Source organism: Pithys albifrons, chromosome 2 (assembly GCF_047495875.1).
Source record: "Pithys albifrons albifrons isolate INPA30051 chromosome 2, PitAlb_v1, whole genome shotgun sequence".
In the NCBI taxonomy this organism is placed as follows: Eukaryota; Metazoa; Chordata; class Aves; order Passeriformes; family Thamnophilidae; genus Pithys; species Pithys albifrons.
Window position 1 is genome coordinate 100,993,321 of NC_092459.1, and position 19,898 is coordinate 101,013,218.

A 19,898-nucleotide genomic window follows, 5' to 3' on the forward strand; every position below is an offset into this window, starting at 1 on the left:
TTATTTCTTCCCCTGCAGTTGATGCTCGGGTGTGTTTTCTGTCTCTTGAGATGTTCCTGTGGATGGATGAAATTTCATGAGTTTGTCAAGTCTGGATGACATGGCCTCTGTGGGCTGTCAGCCCATAGCTCACCTCAGGCTCAGTTTGGGCTTCTGACCCTAAGTGATCTCCTACTCAGAGCTGAAGGGCAAGGCCAGAACAGACTGTTACTCGAGGCATCAGAATTACTGTGGAGCACCTGGTCAGTGAGAGAAAGGGAAAAGTTATGCTGCTGTTCCACCATAGCTTTTAGCAATTTAATTATATTGGTACAAATCCAGACAGTAGATTATACATAAAATATTCCCTTATGGACACAAACTAAGTATTTTAACCTGGAGAGCTGGTATAGCATCTCCTCACAGCCAGCCCAGTGTCCTGCCCTGGTAGCAGCAAAAGCCAACTCCAGGAGCTAAAACCAGGGTGTGTGTTAGTGCCATTCCCTTCATTTATTTCCTCAGCGCCTGTGGGTGATCAGAGGTGGCATCTTTGAGTAAAAGTTTACAAGGATTTTCTTTGTGCAAAGAGAGCGCAATTGTCAAGCTTCACATGGCTTCACTCTCCCTCCCTAATCTGCTTTCACTGCCTTATTCATTAGCAGCATTATTCATTGTTCAGTACCTTTTGAGATGTATCAAATGGTTGCTATGAAGTAAAAAGAGTATTATTCCATGGCAGGATGAGAGGAGAATGCAGTGCAGGCAAGGATGCAAGCCAGAATGGACAAATCTAATAGCTCTAGGAAGCCTTTGATTAAATATAGACGTGGAACAGTAATACATGGCTGTGAGGGAAGTTTAATGTTGTGTGATAGAGCTGAGAAATGTATAGAGGCTGATTCTTATCTCACACTGGTTTTGATTCCATTGAGATATTAATCTGCTTCTGCTTTTTTCCAGAAGGAATGTGGAATGAAACTCAAAAGTGAGAAAAAAAAAAAAAGGATTACACCATTCATTTCTTTGCAGCACTGCCCATTTCTATCAGCTCGAGATCTGACCCATAATACTTGGCAGTCTGTGTACCTCCCAGCCGTCTGTAACAGTAGTCATCTTTTTTTTTTTCCTTTTCTTCCAAAATAGCAGTTTTATGTTATTGTCTCCCAAAGGCATGGCTCATAAATAACTCTGCCACGCTGTATAACCATTCTAAATGGAATTTATACACGCTGATATATTTTTGGGAATATGTTTAGGAAGGGTTTTTTATTATGCTATCTTTACATGTCATCATAGTAATAGCTGTTTCATTATATTTGTTTCATCTCAGCAAAAATACTGGAATAATAGACAAAAGATCAGAATGCTCAGTTTTGTTGTGACACTTGCTGCTTTGACTGGTGATTCTTGAAGCGTTGTCATCTGGGTCACATGTTTAGGGGGCTCTCTGACCCCTCTGAGACATGAAAGATCTCAGGGAAATTTTAGTAAGAATATTCATCCTTGGTTCCTTCATGAACTCCAGTCTGCTTAATGTTAATTGAAGTTCTCTTCAAATCCACTTATATTCGTTTTGCCTTCTGTTTCTTTCAGTTCCTTCACACTTGTGCAATTTTGATGTGTCCTTGCAAAAAGTCTGTCTTGTGGATGGGCTTTTCAGGCCATTGGGGAGATTGAGGCATGTTGGATTCTGTGTGTATTTGGAGAGCTGTGGGAATGCAAGGCTGCTGTGAGTGTGCTTGCTGATTTACTTTGGTTCCTAACATGGAGGGAAGATAACCAGCTATATTTTTCTTTCAGGAGGACTCCAAAGTTCTGAAACAAATTTTTTCCCCAATTCGGGACGTGACCAACTACTTTAGCTTGAGCCCAGGAACCTACACTGTTGCTCCTGCTACAACAGAGGACCAAGAATTTGAATTTCTCCTGCGAATTTTCATAAAGAATCAAGACTACAAAAAGTAAGATTACATGCATTCCTCAAAGACCTCAGACTTACACTGTGGCAGGAATTAACAATTTAATGTCAAGATGATTAACGTGTCCATTTGTTTTTAATGTATCCTTGAAGCATGTGGGGAAGACACAGGCGAGTGTTAAGTACTGAGTGTTGAGGGGGATCTGATGTTTAGTCAGATGCAGAAGGGTGGCCACTGCAGAGCAGGGCAATAGCTCATCTGCAGCCACCAAGGGTCTCAGCTTTGGTACAATGAGCCACACAAGGGAGCAATAATAGTGAGATATATCCTCCCACCCTGGATTGTGGAGAAAATTCTCTTTACTGAAAGGAGGACTGGGAGCTTGTTTTTCTTATTTCTTAACAGCTGTTATGTAGTTTCTTATGTTCTGACGGCTGGATGCCAGATGGATCATGTTCCATTCTGCTCAGAGTGGGACCTAGAGAAGCAAAGAGCAGTGAAAGCCCTTGGTTCTTTTACTCAGCCACCTCATACACAGGCTGGCAGGGCTACATGTAGGTATGAGAGGGGCCTTGAAGATAAATTTATTAGACAAATGGTATCTTAGTTCATGCAAAGGCAGCTATTACCACATACACCTATTCACATTACCATGGGAATATCTGGGTGTGATTTACTTTATGTAAACAAAACCCAGCATTCAGGCTTTACCAAATGACCTCCAAGCATCACGTGTGCGGTGGCTTCCCTTCAACAAGTTTTATAGTGGAAATGATTTCAGGTCTTTGACTCATTGGCCCATATCTCATTATTACGAGATTGCTTTCTAGGCTTTGGCCCCTGACAAAAGTAGCCCAGAACCAACTAAGGCAACTCCTTAGTTATGGAAAACAAACATAAGGAGTTTGTGCTGTGGGCTGGGTTGCCTTCAGCATGGTGAGTCATGCACGAGATGGCTCAGACCTGGAAGGTACTTCTCGGGAGAGCCTCTGACATGGAGATGCCCTTCCTGTGGGTATCCGCAACACTTACCTATATAATAGCAGAGGTGTTATAAGAATATAATCTGGCTTGTCTAATTTCTCTACCAAAAGCAAAACTCAAGTATTGAATGTTGCTACTAAGTGTGTCTCAGAAGGAATGGTGACCCTGGCTCAATTTCAGGCAGTCTGCAGACATTTAGAAGATGTCGCCTTTTAATAGCCCAGATGCTATTTTTATTCCTGACTGTTTAGCTAGGCAAAGAGAAAGAAGGTGAAAAATTTATGTGGCTCAAGGCAGGAGAGCCCTGTCTTCCACATGGTGAATTTAGTCCTGGAATGCTCAGAGTAAAGCAAGTTATGCTTTCTCTGCTGCTCATACCAGCAGAGATGGCTTGGGGAAGGCAGTGGCCCCAGAGCAGCCAGACTCAGACCTGCTCAGGACTGTTTGCACAGGGAGACCCAGGACTGGTGCAATAGGCTTGACTGACCTGGGACAGGCTGAGCCATGTGGGTGCTGAGCATCTTGTGGGGCTGGGGGCTGGGTGAGTGTGTTGTTGGTGCTTGCCTTCTGCTATGTCTGCAAATCAGTGCTCTGAAAAGGCCTGTTTTCTCCAACTTTGAGTCTTGTAACTCTTTTCTAGGAACTCAAACTCTCCTACCAGTCGAATGCTGCCAATGGTAAGACTCTGTGAAGATGCAGATGTTGGTGGTGGTTCCTGGAGAACTGACTGTTCAGTAGCCACTTCCACTGACTCCCTTTCCTCTGCCCTTTTCTCCCTTTACCAGCCTTAGCTGTGCTAGAGTTTGACTCTTGCAGGGTACCTCTCTGGAGAGATGGAAGTGACAACAAAGCCCCCCCTCTTCACATATGCCTTTTTCAGAGCCTGATTTTTAAGGAAACAAATCTTATACAGTCCCTTTGTCAGCCTGTACATCTGTCCTTTTCACCTCACCATCTTTAACACTTTGACAAACCAAATATAGCAGAGGAGAGAGCAATTCAAAGATACTAAATTCTCACAATGTCTGTAAAAAGTGTATGTATCTATGGAGTAAAGTGGAGACCTTGATTAATTTCTGAGAAGGAGATTATACATGCCTTCCTTATGGGAATGGCTTCATTTAAGTGGTTGTACCCTATAAAGCACAGAAATTCACAGGGATGAGGCCCAAAACAGATTTCTTCTGATTTTCCTCAGGATATTTCACAGGCACTGGGCAAATTACACTTTGAAACTGGCTACATCTCTAGTTTAACCCACATTTCAGCCTGTCTAGCCCAGCTACCATCTGTTGCTTGATTACCTTGCTGTGAACTGTGCACACATTGCCATAGCTGGTCCAGTCCATGCTACTGTCTCACCAGCAAAACCCTGCTGCTGACAGACTGCTATTTATACCAGTCCCAATGCAGTGCAGGTCTTTGAAGGCACAGGTGTGAAACTGCTTCAGGAGAATAGAAAACAGTCCTTTCCTTGTGATTCAATTTCCAGCACGAAATTAAGCCCTATTAGAGGGATAGTGGAAATGGTGGTTTGTTACCTCCTTCCACTAACAAGCTCTCAGTTTACTTGGTTGTTGTCATTGGCTGTTTAGACTTTCTTGAGTTATGGTACCCACACTTTCTGCTCTTGTTCAGGTATTTGGGCTTCACTGGTGTGAATTATCTCACACAGAGCTGAAGGCACTGGGCCTTAGGCTTAGATTTTTTTTTGAAAACTTCATAATGTTAGGAGTAGTTCCCCTTAGTGCTTGGTGGATCTTCTCAATGGAAGGTTGAAAAAAATCACTTCACCATTGAATTGCAAATACTCGGGTATAGTCAAGCCTGCCTTGGAGTTGAGAAGATTTAAGAGAAAGGAAAAGTCAGCTCTTGCTCTGTTTTCTTCACTCGCATGAATCTTCACATGCCCTGAGCCAGTGGTCCCAACTAGGGGCCATCAGGAAGGATCAGGGTTTGTATCTCTATATTCATGTATTGACTTGCTGAATTCCACCCTGGGTGTGATCTGTCATATTCCTTAGACCCTGAGCTGCTCCTTCCTAGTTGTGCTAAATGGAAGCATCCAAACTGTGCTTCTTCCTTCATTGCAGTAGCTGTTCCTCACTTTTGATCCACTTTACTTTTGAGGTGTTAAAACTGCAGCCTGTACTGTACATTCCCTGCCCCTCTAAAGTGCTGTTTGGATCAGCAGACCTCTGCTCCGGTTGTTTTGCACCTGAATTATTTATGTCTGTACTTTGTCTTTGATGCAGGATGAACTGACACTGAACCAGGACAGCTCATATAAGGCTCTTTTCCTAAGATATGTTAAACAGGTATCCTGTATAAAACATCTTGCTGAAAAAAAAAGTAAAATAAAAAGACATATGGACTTGGAAAAAGAAAAACTGATCTATGATGTTTATACAAATCCATCTGGATTTTTTTTAGATGTACCTTGATCCTCAAGTGAATACCCTGAAAATAGTATTGATTGACCCACCAAATTACCCAGAAAAATGGGAATTTCAAATGGGATAGATTGGCTAGTGCCATATATCAGTCAAATATTGGAGATTTGTAGTTGCACTGGTGATAGGCTTGCATGTGTACTTTTTAAATTTTTTTTTATTGCCTTTGGTTTGTTTCTTTGCTGAAAGCAATTAGAAAGTCTTGAGTATTCCCCTCCTCTCATCAGCGTCATTTTCCATTTGCTTTCTCAGCACTTGGAAACTAGACATCAGTCAGTGTTTGAGTAATTGATTCCTGCTCTTTCAGAGCCAAGCTCTGTGTTCACAGGAGATGCTTTTAATGGTTTAATAAACTGTTATAAAGAACTCCTTGACTTAGTCAAGAGGAAAAACATCACTGTCAAAAGTCTCGGCACACTGGACCTCTTGCTGTTAATAGTTACATCAATGTAAGAAGGTGAAAATGAACATGATGTGCCACACTGGATGCCCCCAGGGGTGTTTCAGGAGGGAGGCAGCCAGGTTCGCTGATGGGCAACTCAGAGGGAAGCAGGCAGCAGTGCCTGTGCTCCCAGTCTACTCACGCCACTGCCCGCTGTGCCTGCCCATCTTCAGCTCCCTAGCTCAGGGCTGGTGAAGTCAACAGGTGGTCCTATCACTGCTGAAAATATCCCATGGTGATGGCAGTGCCTGTAAATCCCCTACAGAGTCTTGTACAGAAGGACAAAGAGTGGCCCAGACTTGTGGAGGGCTTTCTTATGTTCCAGAGGGGATGCTGATGCTCCTCTGATATATAAGCAGAGGTTCTTGGTTACTAAAGTGTATGAGGAAAGGAATTTTGGGCAAGAGTGACACAGGAGAAAACTCTATGCTCACAGACTTCTCTTTGCATTTGCCTATGTTCCCTAACATTTTATTCTTCATTAGGGCTCAGCTATTGATGCCTCACAGCTGCAACAACTCCTTAATGAAGTGATCCTGCAAGGTAAAGCTTTTACAACCCAGTTAATGTCTTTGGTGCTTCCCATCCTTACACTAGTGTAAATTAGACAGAGGATTTAGTGGTGTCCTGACGGTTCTCAAAAAAATCCTCATTGTGGCTTACTACACTGTTGGATCAAACATGAGACAGCCAAAGGGCTCAAATCAACTCAGCCATGCACAAGGTTCAAAGTGCTCTTAGGACTTGCTAGTTCAGCATAAGCAGTCTTTCTTGTCACAGTCATTTCCTTATTTCAAGGGGGAAGAGTTTCCCTCAAGACAGGTAGGTAGGCAGAGACTGTGCAGAGCAGCTGTCTGTGAGCCCCAACTATCCTCGGAGAAGGGAAAAGTGAAGATGTCTGAGAAGAGTCAGAATCCCTCCATAGACCTCAGCTTGGCACAGAGCCCTTGCTGCTGCTTAAGAACCTGAGCCAGATGTGGGGCTTTTTAGCTATATGAGCCTTCAGACTTCTGTCCTCCTTCCCCCTGAATGGTGTCCTGATGCCTGTCACACACCTTGTTCTCTCTAATTCCTTCTGTTTCGTCAATCCTTGCAGATGAAATGACCAGCCTGGGAGGAAGATTCAGCTTTGATTCATGCAGAGGCATTTTAGCTCTGATAGATGTATCCTTTCAGCAGAAGCAATAAACTTCCCTGGTGCTGCCCATCCTTGCCTTGAGTTACAGCTAAGCTGAGCATCCCAGTATGAGAACCTGCAAGTAAATATTAGCCACAATCTGCAATAAGTAACTGTCCCAGAGTCTATGCAGGACTTTGCTGTGCATGCCCTGGCTCTGGTGTGTCTGGTGAAAGGTGAGGATCAATCCTCTAACTTCTAAAGCTAACTCTTTCTTCTCATTTTCCCCTCTGCAGGGTCTGGGGCTTGGCTAAGCTTCACCATTGGGTGCAGGTCCCAGACAGAGCCAGAGACACGAGGCAGCACAGAGCTTAGGCAGAGCTCAGCTCTTCCATTCCAGATGCACCATGCTGGCCTGTGGTGGCACTTGAGCAAACTGCCAGCACTACCAGCATAGCTGGTGTCAGGGTCAGAAGCACTGTCATCACTGAATCACAGGCACTTGCCTGGTAGGCCATTCAACCTTTCCAGTGTATGTTTCCTATTTAGATGGATTACACAGTCTTTTTACTGTTAACAAGACAACACAAGAAACACATTTCTGGCCACTGTAGAACAAGAGGGCTGCATGATGAATACATACATTCTCCCTCATGTGCTTCCTCCCCCTTGCTTGTTCACTGTCTCTTTTCCTCCATACTTTGAAACAACTTTGAAACATTTTCAGAGCTTTATAAAATTCCAGAGAATGAATAAAAATGACCAGAAGTCCCTCTCTCTTTCAAGCTTTCTATATCTAGCCAGCAAAAGAGAATTTTCCCCCTATTCAAAGCCCATCCTGGGATAAGCGGGCACTGTGAATGCATGGCACATGCAGAAAGCTGACAAAGCCACTGCTCTGCTTTAATTCAGGATGATTTTTCATTCTCTGGGCTGCATACAACTCATGTACAGTGTGACCTTTCCTGGCCTGCAAAGCCAGGGTCAACTGTTTTCCTCTCCGGTTTCGTGACAGCGGCACTTGTCTCCCTGTATTTCACTGGTGATGAGTTTTGCTTTCAGGGAGTTTTCACCATTCCAGCTGCCTTAGATTAAGTTCTATGTGTCTGCCAAGGACTCCTGGATGGAGTATGGAGGGGCGCAGTTCCACTGACACAGTCTGTACATCCAGGGAGGATGTCTGGGCTCCTATGCACTGCTCAAAGGCTGCTGCTGCCTTCTGACAGAAGGTATGAGGGTTGTCTCCTCATGCTCTTACTCCTTCAGTGCCTGTTCCTGCAGGAGGATCCAGCCAGAGCTGATGCTGTGAAGCCTCATGCACAGACTATGGGGTCATGTTCATTCACAGAGTCATCCATGCTCCATGGCTAAATGTCACTAAAGGTTCTCTTGGGGTTAAAGGCACCATATAAATAGAAACCTTTTGTTGTTTGTGAACACAGGTATGAGCAGCTGTACAATGTGTCAAAGAAGGTGAATGTAACTCTTAAGCATAACTGAGAAAAAAAAAGCTCCTGGCTTTCTCAATGTGAAGCAAACAGAAGAGACTGCATCTTATGTCTTTATGTGAAGGCGTCCTCGGGAACAAAGACAGCCAGGTTTAGCTCTCATTAACTGCTTGATTCTTAACTAAATACACAGCTCAACTCAAATGGACGGCTCACACTGCAGGAGTTCGGGAGCCTCTGGCGAAGTCTCACTAAGTACATGGTACGCGGGGGCTGCTCTCTCTTCTCTGTGAATACGGTACCCTTGGGCTTTTCATCAGCAGGGAGCAGATGCTCTGTGATATCAAAGCACTGCGGGGTGAAGCATTGCAAAGGTTGCTTGCTTAGTGGGTCAGAGTTCCATCCTCTCATGCAAAGGTTGAGAGCTCAGGAAGCAGTGGTGTGTGTAAAGTGCTCCAAATGAGCAGTCGAGGCTTTTCTAGTGGAGACAATACTGAGGGAAATCTGGGAAAATGCAGGAAGGCCAATTAGGCTCAGAACTTGATGGAAATCTCTGTGTATGTGCCACCAGTGGCAATTTTTTTTTAAAAAAAGGCTGTCTAAGCTGAAATGAGTTCTTGAAAAGAGTCATCTGAAAAATGTCACTTCCTCATTGCTGCAGTTCATAGTCAAAATGTGTAGCATATGATGAAATCTTGTCTGGGAGAAATGTCTCTGCTCCAGGATAAGCATTAGTTCTGAAAGCAATGAGGACAGTAGCATGGTATTTAGGGTCCCACTTAAATTCCTAGTCAGGACATGCATCGCAGCATCTCTGTGTCATGTCCTTCTCTCTCAGTCTTTGTGCAGGACAGGAAGGTTACCTTAAGGCTGAGAGTTGGGTGGGCTTTAATTTGTTTCAGCCCTCTTGAGATAGTCTGAGGCCACCTTGGACATGGGGTGCCAGCTCCCTGTCTAGCAACAGCACTCTTCCCACTGACAGCACCTCAAGTGTGGCATGTGCTGTGTTAGGAAAAATGACCCCACACCATTCTGGGACTCAGGGGCTCTTGATTTATTTCACATGTTATAGACAATGTCTTTTTGTCAGTGATGTTGAGTATTCCCATTGCTTGCCTGCACACATAAGACAGGAAGAGTGAGCAAAAAGGCTGCCACCCACCCAAAACTGGCATTTCGTACACAGTAACATTCTGTCAGAGTCTTCTGGAATTGGATCTTCCTTGTCATGGCCACCATCTCATCTGTTGAACTTCTTTGCAGTCTATTTATTAAGAAAGAAAAGCACACATAATTTCATGTGGTAGTAAATTTGAGCAATGTTGATAAGGGCTTGAAATCTGCATTTACACTGTTTTTTTAGGATATCTTCAGCAAAGAAGACAGAAACCGTTCTGGATTTCTTAACGTTGCTGAGCTGAAGAGCGCGATACAGACAGCAGGTACATCCATAGCAGCTCCATTTCTTGTCCCTGTGGCAGTGGAGGAAAGTATGAGCTTAGGGAGAAAGTGGTTTGGATTTCACAGAAGTGCCAGTTAGATCACAGCTCTGCTCAGAGCTTTGCCTTGAGGAGGTGGCAGAGATGCAGAGAAGTGCAGCACTGACTTATCCATAGTCTCTCTGGGCCATGGATGAAATGTCCAGCAAGGGAAAGGAGCAAGGAACAGTGGATGCCTGTATCTGCTCCAATTCCTGCAGTTTCTCTCCATGGTAGTGACTAAGTCTAGAAGGAAAAGCAACAGTGATAGGCATTTATTTAGTTTGCACTGACCTCTGTTGGCTACTGAGTGCTGAGACTTGCAGTGAGTGCATGGAGCCCCATTATATGAGTGAAGCATTTTAGCTGGGTCATCTCTCCAGGATCTTTGTGTATGAAATACACCCCTGACACAGCAATCCTCTTACAATCATACATTAGAAAAGTTCCCATTTGACTGCTTGGAGCTCATAGGGGTGTTGTTCCCAGGAGGAAGCTAGTGTAGGATTGTTATTCATGGAAGACAGCTCAGGGGATGTACATGTAATTTTTTGCTGCTGAGGGGTGGGCAGGATATTAGCATCTGCCTGAGGAGTACAACACTGATGTGCCAAATGTCAAAGGAGAAGCTGCCAGGTCCATTCTGTAAGAAAGATGCTAAAATGTGAAACTGGGAGGAAGACTGTACATTGAGAAGTCCCATCAGTCAAAACAGTGCAGCTATTTTAAGGGATAAAAGGACACTATTAAACAGGAAATTCAATACGTGCTTGGCTATAAGCAGTTTTGAGTGGGGAAGAAAAAGAAAATTATAAGCTCATTCTTCCTGTCTTCTGAGCCAGACAGCTGCATTTGAAACTGGGTTGGCAATAGGATGATCCCTGCCCTGGCTTTTAAGCAGGAAGCAGTGGATGACCCCAGAAGGTGTTTGGGATCTTGGTGCTACCTCTGGAAATGGTATTAATGTATGAAATACAGCTCCTAACCAACTCTTCCCTGAAGTGTTCAATGCTTTTCCCACCAAAACACTGAAGTGTGTGCTTAATTTTCACTGTTTTCCTAATGCTTCCAAGCATAATGAGGATGGGACAGAATAAAGCAAGCCAGCTGCATTAACAGCATTGCTGCCCTAAAATGCAGGGCATTGGCCTGGTGTATTTACACACTCCTCACTGGCAACAGTAAATGCATCAAAATAATTTTTAGAAATAGGGAAACAAAGTCTGTATTTTAAAGCTTGTATAACAGCAGGGTGGGAGGAAACCTTACAAATAAGTCACAGCACATATCTGAAAAGTCTTGGGAACAGAGAGGACTTGTTGATGAGGTTAATTGACAGACATCATCAGGTGAGAAGATTTCAGAGCAAGTATATCCCAGACTGACCAGGCAAAATTGTTGGTGTTTTAGTAGTGTGAGACATGATTATAGCATCTCATGTTTGCTGGAATCTGCTCTCCAGAGAGAGCTCAATTGAATTCTCACTGTCTACAAAAGGTTAAAAATAGATAGAATTCATTGGTCACTGCTGTAGTGGTTCTTGGCAGTGGTTTAAAACTAGAATCAAAGAAGGTATTTTATGAAATATATTTTTAATTACTAACTTTTTCCCTTAGAATCTAAAATCCAGTTTACCTTAATTTGAAATGTCTCTTAAGACCAAATGTATTTTGATTCTTTAAATGTTCAGCATTGTGTATCTGCTTCCTGCTGGAGATCTCCAACTAGGCTCATGCAACTAGAGCTTACCAATGGTGGTACTAAACCACTTCCATCAGCTCTATCTCTTCCTACACAGGTGTAGAGAAGACATTTCTTTTATTTCTGCTTGTTCAACTAATTTAGCTCCAGGATGAGTTCATTTAAAACTGAAAAGTTTAGAGCTGGTTGAAAAATCAGGAAAGTTACTTCTCTTCCAGCTGAGCCACTAAAACTGGCAGTGAGTAAATGAGACTTTTCTGAAGTCTCGGAGAAGGCATTAAACCGAAGCTATCAGTCCAGCTCTCTGCAGAAAATTTCCCTTTTGTTTAGCAAATCAGCTTTTAGTGCAAAATATATTTAAATCATTCCTCTTATATAGCCAGCACATTTAGGGTAGTTTTATTTAACTAATAAAAGAATCATTCTAAAAGGCAATTTTTGTTCATTCAATTGAATACCAATTTCCATCCAAACAGACTGTGACACAAATACTGAATAATCAGCTAATAAAAAAGAAATGCACTCTTTGCCATTTTCTCATAGAAGAGAAAATGTAAAAATTAAGAATCCCGGGCATGCTGTACTGCATAATAGCATGAGCAAGCAGCATCTCCCTGTTTAGCAGAATGTGCCAGTGCTATTGTAAATGCTTCACTCAGACTTTAATAGTTATGAGCCAAAGAAAATCATGCTTTCTTAAAGAAAATAAAAGCTAAAAAGGCAAAGCAAGATAGCACTAGATTAGTTAGCTCAGTGTTTCCTGCTTGCAGACTTGAGCCACAATCTGAGTAAGTAAGACAACTGATTTTCCATTACTCTACTCTGACTCTTAGGCACAAAACTGTGGAAAGGCAAGCTGCTGTCCAGGGATGCAGAGAGCCAGCGTGACAGGGTGGGAGGCTGAGGGAGGGCCCCAGCTTCTTTGCAAGGTGGACAAGGCCATCAGAGCTCATCCATCATCTTGCAGTGTCTTCCCAGTGCTGTCAATCCTCTTCCCTCCGCAGGTCTGGCCACTACCGAGCAGCTCCTGCGGCTGCTGGCCTTGCGCTATGGCGATGCTGCGGGGAGAATTGGCTTCTCTGACTTTGTGTGCTGCATGCTGCGCCTTGAAACCATGACCTGTGAGTCTCAGCTCTGGGGCCTGGGCAGGGGATGTGGCAGCAGGGGAGTCTGCAAAGACAGACTGAGGGCAGCAGCAGGAGGCAAGGGAGGCAACACTAGGCATGATAATACATGTCTAACAGTGTAGCTTGGAAGTAACAAACCTGCCCAAAGTCCAAGAATGGTCCAGGAATCCCTTTTGGCAGCCTGTTTGCCAGAAGCCAGATTGGTCTCGTGCTCATAGGAGCAACTAGTGGGTAGAGAGCAGTTTCGTGTTGAGAGATAGCAGCAGCTGGGAATACAGTGATATGCCCTCACTGACAGAGGCCAGAAGGAAAGTTGGCCCCCCATTTCCCATCAGAGCTTATTGGAGTGCCTGGGGGCTGCAGTGACACTGGGATGCCCTGTGTTTTTCCCTGCTGAAAAGCTATGGTAATGTATATCCAGAGTTTCTTCAGCTGTCAATCATTTTCTGCTGCATGAATTTAGCCTTGCCCCTGCAGGCTTGTCTTTAAAGCCCCTATGCCCTAAGACTCATTTTCTAAAAACAAGAGCATAGTGGTCACAGCAGAGCTTCCTCCAGGGTGGTGTGAAGTGTTGCTGGTACCACTGAGGGCGTAGTGCCTGCAGTAATGCTCAGTGGAGACAAGTGACCCATCCCAAGTGGAAGGCAGCTTTCTCTTTTTTGTTAAAACACAGAGAAGTCTGAATCATAGCTAGGAAGGGGCCTTTTTTGTTTGGTTGTTGTTTTTTTTTTAACTGGAGACATATTTTTCCCACTAACTTCAGCGAAGTTCTCTCAGTTTCTCGGTAAGGGGAAGGTCTGAGATCCTCCTTAGGGGATAAACAATCCTATGCCCTGCATTGCATCCTGCTATTGTCTGGCAGTTGCAAGGAGGGAATGGCTATAAATAAACCTTTGCCTAAATGTAAATGCAATTCTTTTTCACAAAAGCATAATTTTTGCTAGTCTAATAATGAGCATTTTGACTGGAAATACTAGTAGTTGAACAAAGCCAGCAATTGTGACCCTGGTGCTAGAACATCGCTACAGCAATTTATTTCATCTTTGGAATGAGCAGGGTTTCAACAGAGCATGGAAATGAGTGTTCATTTTTTCCCTATGTGGTTTTACCACGGATGTTTAATGGGCCCATAGTGGTCAGCAGAACCACTTGGATGGCACTGCCTAAAATCCCGTTTCACGAGAGTACAGCAGAAGCAGGTCAGAAAGCCAGAGCATGTCCTGATTTTAATGCTTTCATTAAAAAAAACAAACCAAAACAAAAAAACCAACACCAAACCAGCTTGTAAACACCCACTTTTTTGGATTATACATGTCACTTGCTGTAGATGAATGTTCTTATGCCTAAATTAGTACCATGCCCCTTTTTTTCATTTAAAGAAGATCCTCTTACTTTGTAAGTGCCAATATAAAGACAAATCCTTTACATCCATTTGGAAGGGAGTCTCTAAAAGTTTCATTGCTGTTTGTAATGAGAATATTAAAATGCTCTCAACTCTTTTAGTTATCATTTTGCATAGGGTTTAATATGGAATACATTTCTCTGAGCTTTCAGATCATTGTGAATAGGTTTGTTACAGGAGAGAATAAGGGTGCCAAGTGAGACTAAAATGCAGTGAATCTTTATGATGATGTGAATGCAGTAGGGAAGACAAAATCTGTCCCATTAAATCATTACTCAGCCTTTCAAGATAGGCAGAAATGAGACCCAGACCAAAAGCAGCAGCTTCTTTGCAAATTCTATTTAACTGGAGTTAACGAAGCAGTAAAGAGGCACTTACCTCTGCCCAGAGGAGGTAATTTCAGTGCTGCCGTTTTTTCCTAAAAAGATTGCTGGGTGCCAGCCCAGCCCTGCAAATACAGCCTTGTGAAGAGATGGGGCACAACACAGGGATTTGCTTGTTCTATGTCTTTCTTCACAGCCTTGCAGGCTGGATGTACTTCACTATATTAACTTTCCTCTCCCTCTGGACCCTACAGGTAACTCTGGTTGCCTCTTAAGGGGCAGAGGAGCTATGAGTCTTTGTGCCCTGTTCCTACCCTCTCCCAGCAGTCTTGTACTTTTTTCTAAGGCTGGCCAGGTTTTGAAACATTCATGATGTTACAAAGTCTTTTCCATTTAGGCTTCTGGAAAAACGTTCATTCAAGGGTAGACAGACTTAAATTTGTTTCAACTTTTTATTAGTTTGTAACAGCACATTTCCAGGTGAAAAGTAATTTCAAAATAAATAAAAAGAACTTAAAATAGTATGTTCTGAGCTTATCAAGCACTTGGGTTTGAAGGTTTCTTCTAGACAAATTGCAATAAAAATGTGTGCATAGAATATCAATATTTGAATGGATTTAAATTTTCTGATGGCAAAGTGTTCTGTCAAAAAACTTTCAGCAATGTTAATTTCAAACTCCAACTGAATAACAGCAGCATCTGCATTTATATTCCCTGGAAAAAGCTTGCAAGGCATACTAATGACTTCAAGAGAATTGCTTTCTTTGGGGCACACTGTGATCATTCACTGCCAGAGAGGATGGAAAAGGACCAGCAGAAAGTTCCCCTGTGGGAAAATGTGTTTCATTAGTTCACCGTTCTCCTGTCAGTCTTCAGGCAGGAAAACAATTGAAACAAATTATGAGAGGAGATGAAAGCAGACACATTGAGCACTCTCTGTCCTTACACTTCTGCCAAATTCCAGCTCTGATACTGGGATGCCTTCCCAGGCTGTGATCCCAGGGCGAAGGCAGAAGGGGTACCCCACACCAAAATGAGATGTGGCCAGGCAGGACAGTGCAGGTAAACACCTGAGCCAGGCAGAGCATCCCAGCACAGGGATTGCAGCTCTGCTCCTCAGCTGCCACAGCCTTATGTCTGCATTGCATTTTGCTTCCTCCTCATGAAATAAGATTTTCTTTGTTCTCCCCCTAGCTGCATTTCAAAACTTAGCAGAGGGTGGATCACAAATTTTGATGACAGAAATGGAGGTAAGAATGTTCCTTGTCTTCTCTTTTCCCCATCTCCAAAGTGAGACCACTGAGTATGTTAGTAGAAAGGAGAAGTTAAAGGTGATGTGTGATCTATGTTGCTGGGGCTTTTTCCTCCAACACCAACAGTGGTGAAGGTGTTGCCTGGCTGCAGGTGCATAGTGTATGGAGGTATTTCCCTGGGCTTCTAAGAGCCCAGTCACAGCGCCTCACAAGGGTGAGCACAGCTCAGACGTGGCCATCCATGGCCAAAGCACAGTCTTCTCTCAGTGGTGCCAGACTGTCATTGCTGGAAACATTGCTCAAAGTGACTTTGAGGAAGTGACGAAAAAAAAATCCATGCCCTCATTTCTTACTGCCCCATCTGTTAATCCTGAATTACAAAACATCTTGGTTTTAAGAAAGAAATAGCAGACAAATGCTTGCTGCTGCTGTTTTTCTTAAAAGCACAGCCTGAAGGATAGCTGGCTGAATGGGGATACATCAAGCTTTTTATCAGCTAGTCTGTAGCAAAAAATCCTGCTGTGCTCCACAGTGATATGCCTGAGTGCTGCATTTTATCAGTCAGGGGGCTGGTATTTGACAACCCAGTGTTTAAGAAGATTTAAAAAAAAAAAAAAAACCTTTTACAATCTTGCCAGCTCCTGTTTACACTCTATGGTTAGTGCAGTGGCTCATAGTTCATTGAATGTTTTGCACCAAGGGCAGAGCACAGTTTGCAAGCAGAAGACCTGGACCTGTTTTGTAGGGTAGTCTGTTGCATAAGCAAATTCCCAGAGGTTGCTATCCTTTCCACTTGCAATCAGGCAGGTGCCACCCTTTCCCAGCAATTGCTCTTGCTGCAGCTGCTGCAATAATTTATCATGGAAAATAACATATGGAAAGTGTTTCTGGGTCTGAATTGTAATAAGAGAAAAAGGCAGTTCCAAAACCCCTTAACTACTCTGTGTAGGACAAAAGGACCATAGTCATTGGGTCACAGCCGGAAGGTACCAAGACACGTCTGAAGACTTGGTGTAACATCACTATCTAAATATACCTTTTCTTGTCCCTCTTCCAGTGGCTGACTCTTGTCATGTACACCTAAAAAGATGTCAAAGCTCATGGTAAGAAATCTCCTGAATTCTATACAAACTGAGAAGAGAGTGTGGGTGCCCTTCCAGCAGATACAGGGAGTGTGAGTGGGGATGTTACAGAAAGCTCATCCTGGGATCATGGTGGGTTTTGAGAGAAAGAGAAAAGTGAGAGCTGTGGCATAAACAGGGTCGGAGTGGGGCTGCAAAGGGAATTGGACTTTGGGCTATTTTTTTTTGGGGGGGGGGGGAATTGGTAATAATCTTATTGGTTACGTAGACCATCAATGGTTCATCTTGCCCCAGGTTCCCACCTGAAGTAATACATTTTCAGTAGATCAGCAAGCAGAACTTGTGTTCTGAGGGATGCAATTGGTCCTGCATATCTTATATAGCTGCAGAAAATATAAAGTCAAGTAGAGGGTGGGAATAAGAAGTCACTTAGATTTCTTGGTCAATCTAATTTCACATTTTTAACTGAATTATGTGATTTAGTTTATCTTTGAACAACAGTCGCTACCTTGTGCTTCACTTTATGTTTGCTATCTGCATGTAAGGTCTAGAGAGGGGCTTTTATCCTCTGAAGTTTATCTGGACTATCCCATTTTGCTGCTTTGGTCTCAGGAAGGACTCTGCCTTTTCCTGTGAAACTTGTTCTGTTTACACATCCATAAACCCTCTTGGCCATTGTGCTTCCACTAACCCTCTGGGATGCAACTCCTCACAGTTACAATGATTAAAGTGTTAGTGCTAGTCCCAGATGTTTGTCACTGAGGAGAAAACAGGGAGGAAACCAGAGAAAAAGTGGAGTGGAAAGCCAGCAGCCTCCTGCCAGGGTGCTGTGTCTGACCCCAGCAATTCATGGAGCATCCTTGGGCAAAGTCACATAATTTCCTTATCAACCCTGTTAAAAAATGGAGTGGAAAAAAACCCAAACCAAACAAAAAAAACCCCAACCAAACAACAACAAAAAACACCCAAATGCCAGACATCCATTGAAATCCAGTGGCTGCATTCAGATGAACCTTCCAATACACAGAAATTACAATACTAACTAATACATGAACAGCATCTCTGGTGTCTCACACACTGTTTCTGAAGGCAGTTGACACTGGATGCCAGTTTTGGTGAGAAGTTGGAAGCGGAAATGTGTAACTAGGGTGTAAATTACATTCCCTTAGGGAGAAAACGTGATGAGTTCAGGCCCAAGGCAGGCATGGCTCTATGTCTTTCACCCTTGGCTCCAGAACACCATTCATACCCAGCTGCTCCATCTTGGCTCCTAGTTACATTCAGTGTGTCCATCTGCAGCAGAAGCTGGGCTTCACCACTCAGCACTGTGATGCTTTCATCCCTCTGAGCTCTGCACACAGTTGTTTGTTTGAAACTCTGCCGTTCTCATTTGGAAAGCTTTGGACAGTGCAAACCCGCATTTTGATGTGTTGATGTGTGGAAACAGAATATTCGCAACACAGCACCCACCACTTGCACTGCAGACTATCATTAGGTAAATATGAGGCTGGAAGGACCTCACTCTTGGAGATGAAGTTGCTTAAATTATTGCTTGCAAATTATATTCATAGTCTATTTAGTCTTCTTTTTTTTAACTTTCATGAATCATTCATAAACTGATCATAACTTCTGGGAATATATAATTAATCATAATTTTCACTTACTGGTTTGGAATGAAATCCTGCCTGTAGGGTGTTTGTAAGCAGCTAACTCGAGCAATTTAGCAGACACTTGCTGCTGGAGACTGGGCAGTCATGGCACAGGCCCCCTCAGAGGACTCAGACTGTTTAAACTAGAGCCTAATGAACTATGAGTGATGTAGAAAAACACACTTGAAATCCATTGAAAAAATTCTCTTGGAAAAAATATTATCATTAGTGATTCCTAAAGACTGACCTGAAGCTGTCTGTGTTTTGAATGAGTCTTTTTACCTTCGTTCTAGGTGGCTTATGTGCTCCTCAGTAGGACAGTGCCCAAGGCCATCCTATACAAAAGCCATCCATGGGACTCTTGAAAAACCACTGTGAAGGAATGAAGCCATGGACATTTGCTTATGCTTGATGATACTCAGATGTTGGGATGAAGAGCCCTTTTCAGGCAGACTGGACTTACAGTGGAGAGAGAAGAAGAGCTAATGAGAGTGATCCCTGGACAAACTGGTAGTACTTAGTGGTCTAGGCAAGAAATCTCCTCTCATCTTCCCATAAATAAGCCAGGAACAGGTCCAATAATCCCATTGCAAATAAGAATAGAACCATGCCTTTTGTATGGAAGGGCTGAATATCACATAGGTTACAAAAACAATGCAAACAGAGTTTTATTTGAATTATTTCTTAATCTGCTTGTGTGCCATTTCTGAATGCCAGAAAAAGATTGAAGAAATTAGTCATAACTCGTAAATAACACCAGAAGATTTTTTATTTTATTTATTCTTTTTATTAATAAATTTTAAAAAAAGGCTTGAGCCTATTTGACTTCATCTATAGGGATTCCATTTTAATTGCTACAGCAATGAGGAGGCATATTAGACATGTAGAACAGATTGTTCAGTGCTTTTTTCTGACTTCCAACATCTATATCAGGACTGTCTGAAAAGAGATATGTTTATCTGAACCACATTTTCTTCCTCTGTCCTGATGTCTTTAAAAATATAGGGTGGGCTTCTTCAGACATAATTCCTGCTCAGAAATTTAACTTAAATCTGCAAAATAACTAACATTTCTGCACCCACACTGAACTTCATTTTTATACCTTTTTGTCATGGTGATAACAGCGAATTTAGTGATCTATTCTACTCAACTATTGAAAAAAATAATCTTTGAAGACTCTGTGAAAATGCCAAAAAAGAAGGATGCAAATGTCAATGGGTGAAAGAAATTCAGGGTTACCATGGCAATATAATCCACACTATGCCTCACCCAGACCCTCTGTACAAGTTTCCATTGAGGCGTCCACATGCTAGCAACGTATTTACCCATTTGGCAGTGAGATGCTGCACACTGGAGCAATAACTACATCACAAGTTGAAGAGGACACTTTGTTATCACGAGGTCAGTCTGCATCAGTGTCTCTTTCAGCAGCTTGGAGAGTTTACTCATGTATGTAGGCCACTGAACCCACTCTTCCACTGAAAATGAAAGTGAAATCAGTAAAATTTGACTATTCTAGTATTTTTATTTTTATTCTAGTA

General features: G+C 42.9%; 1 protein-coding gene across 1 annotated transcript in view; it reads left to right on the forward strand.

The window, feature by feature from the left end:
- CAPN13 (calpain 13) overlaps positions 1 to 19,102 on the forward strand; it is a 56,710-nt gene extending 37,608 nt beyond the window's left edge. Inside the window, exons 12-22 of the mRNA XM_071548063.1 lie at positions 1,780 to 1,940; positions 3,523 to 3,559; positions 5,138 to 5,200; positions 6,263 to 6,320; positions 6,874 to 6,941; positions 8,536 to 8,604; positions 9,706 to 9,784; positions 12,526 to 12,642; positions 15,568 to 15,623; positions 16,684 to 16,729; positions 18,651 to 19,102. Coding sequence (XP_071404164.1) covers positions 1,780 to 1,940; positions 3,523 to 3,559; positions 5,138 to 5,200; positions 6,263 to 6,320; positions 6,874 to 6,941; positions 8,536 to 8,604; positions 9,706 to 9,784; positions 12,526 to 12,642; positions 15,568 to 15,623; positions 16,684 to 16,710 — 735 coding nt within the window. The 3' untranslated portion in view covers positions 16,711 to 16,729; positions 18,651 to 19,102. The remainder of the gene's footprint in view (positions 1 to 1,779; positions 1,941 to 3,522; positions 3,560 to 5,137; positions 5,201 to 6,262; positions 6,321 to 6,873; positions 6,942 to 8,535; positions 8,605 to 9,705; positions 9,785 to 12,525; positions 12,643 to 15,567; positions 15,624 to 16,683; positions 16,730 to 18,650) is intronic.
- Positions 19,103 to 19,898: the final 796 nt, after the last annotated feature.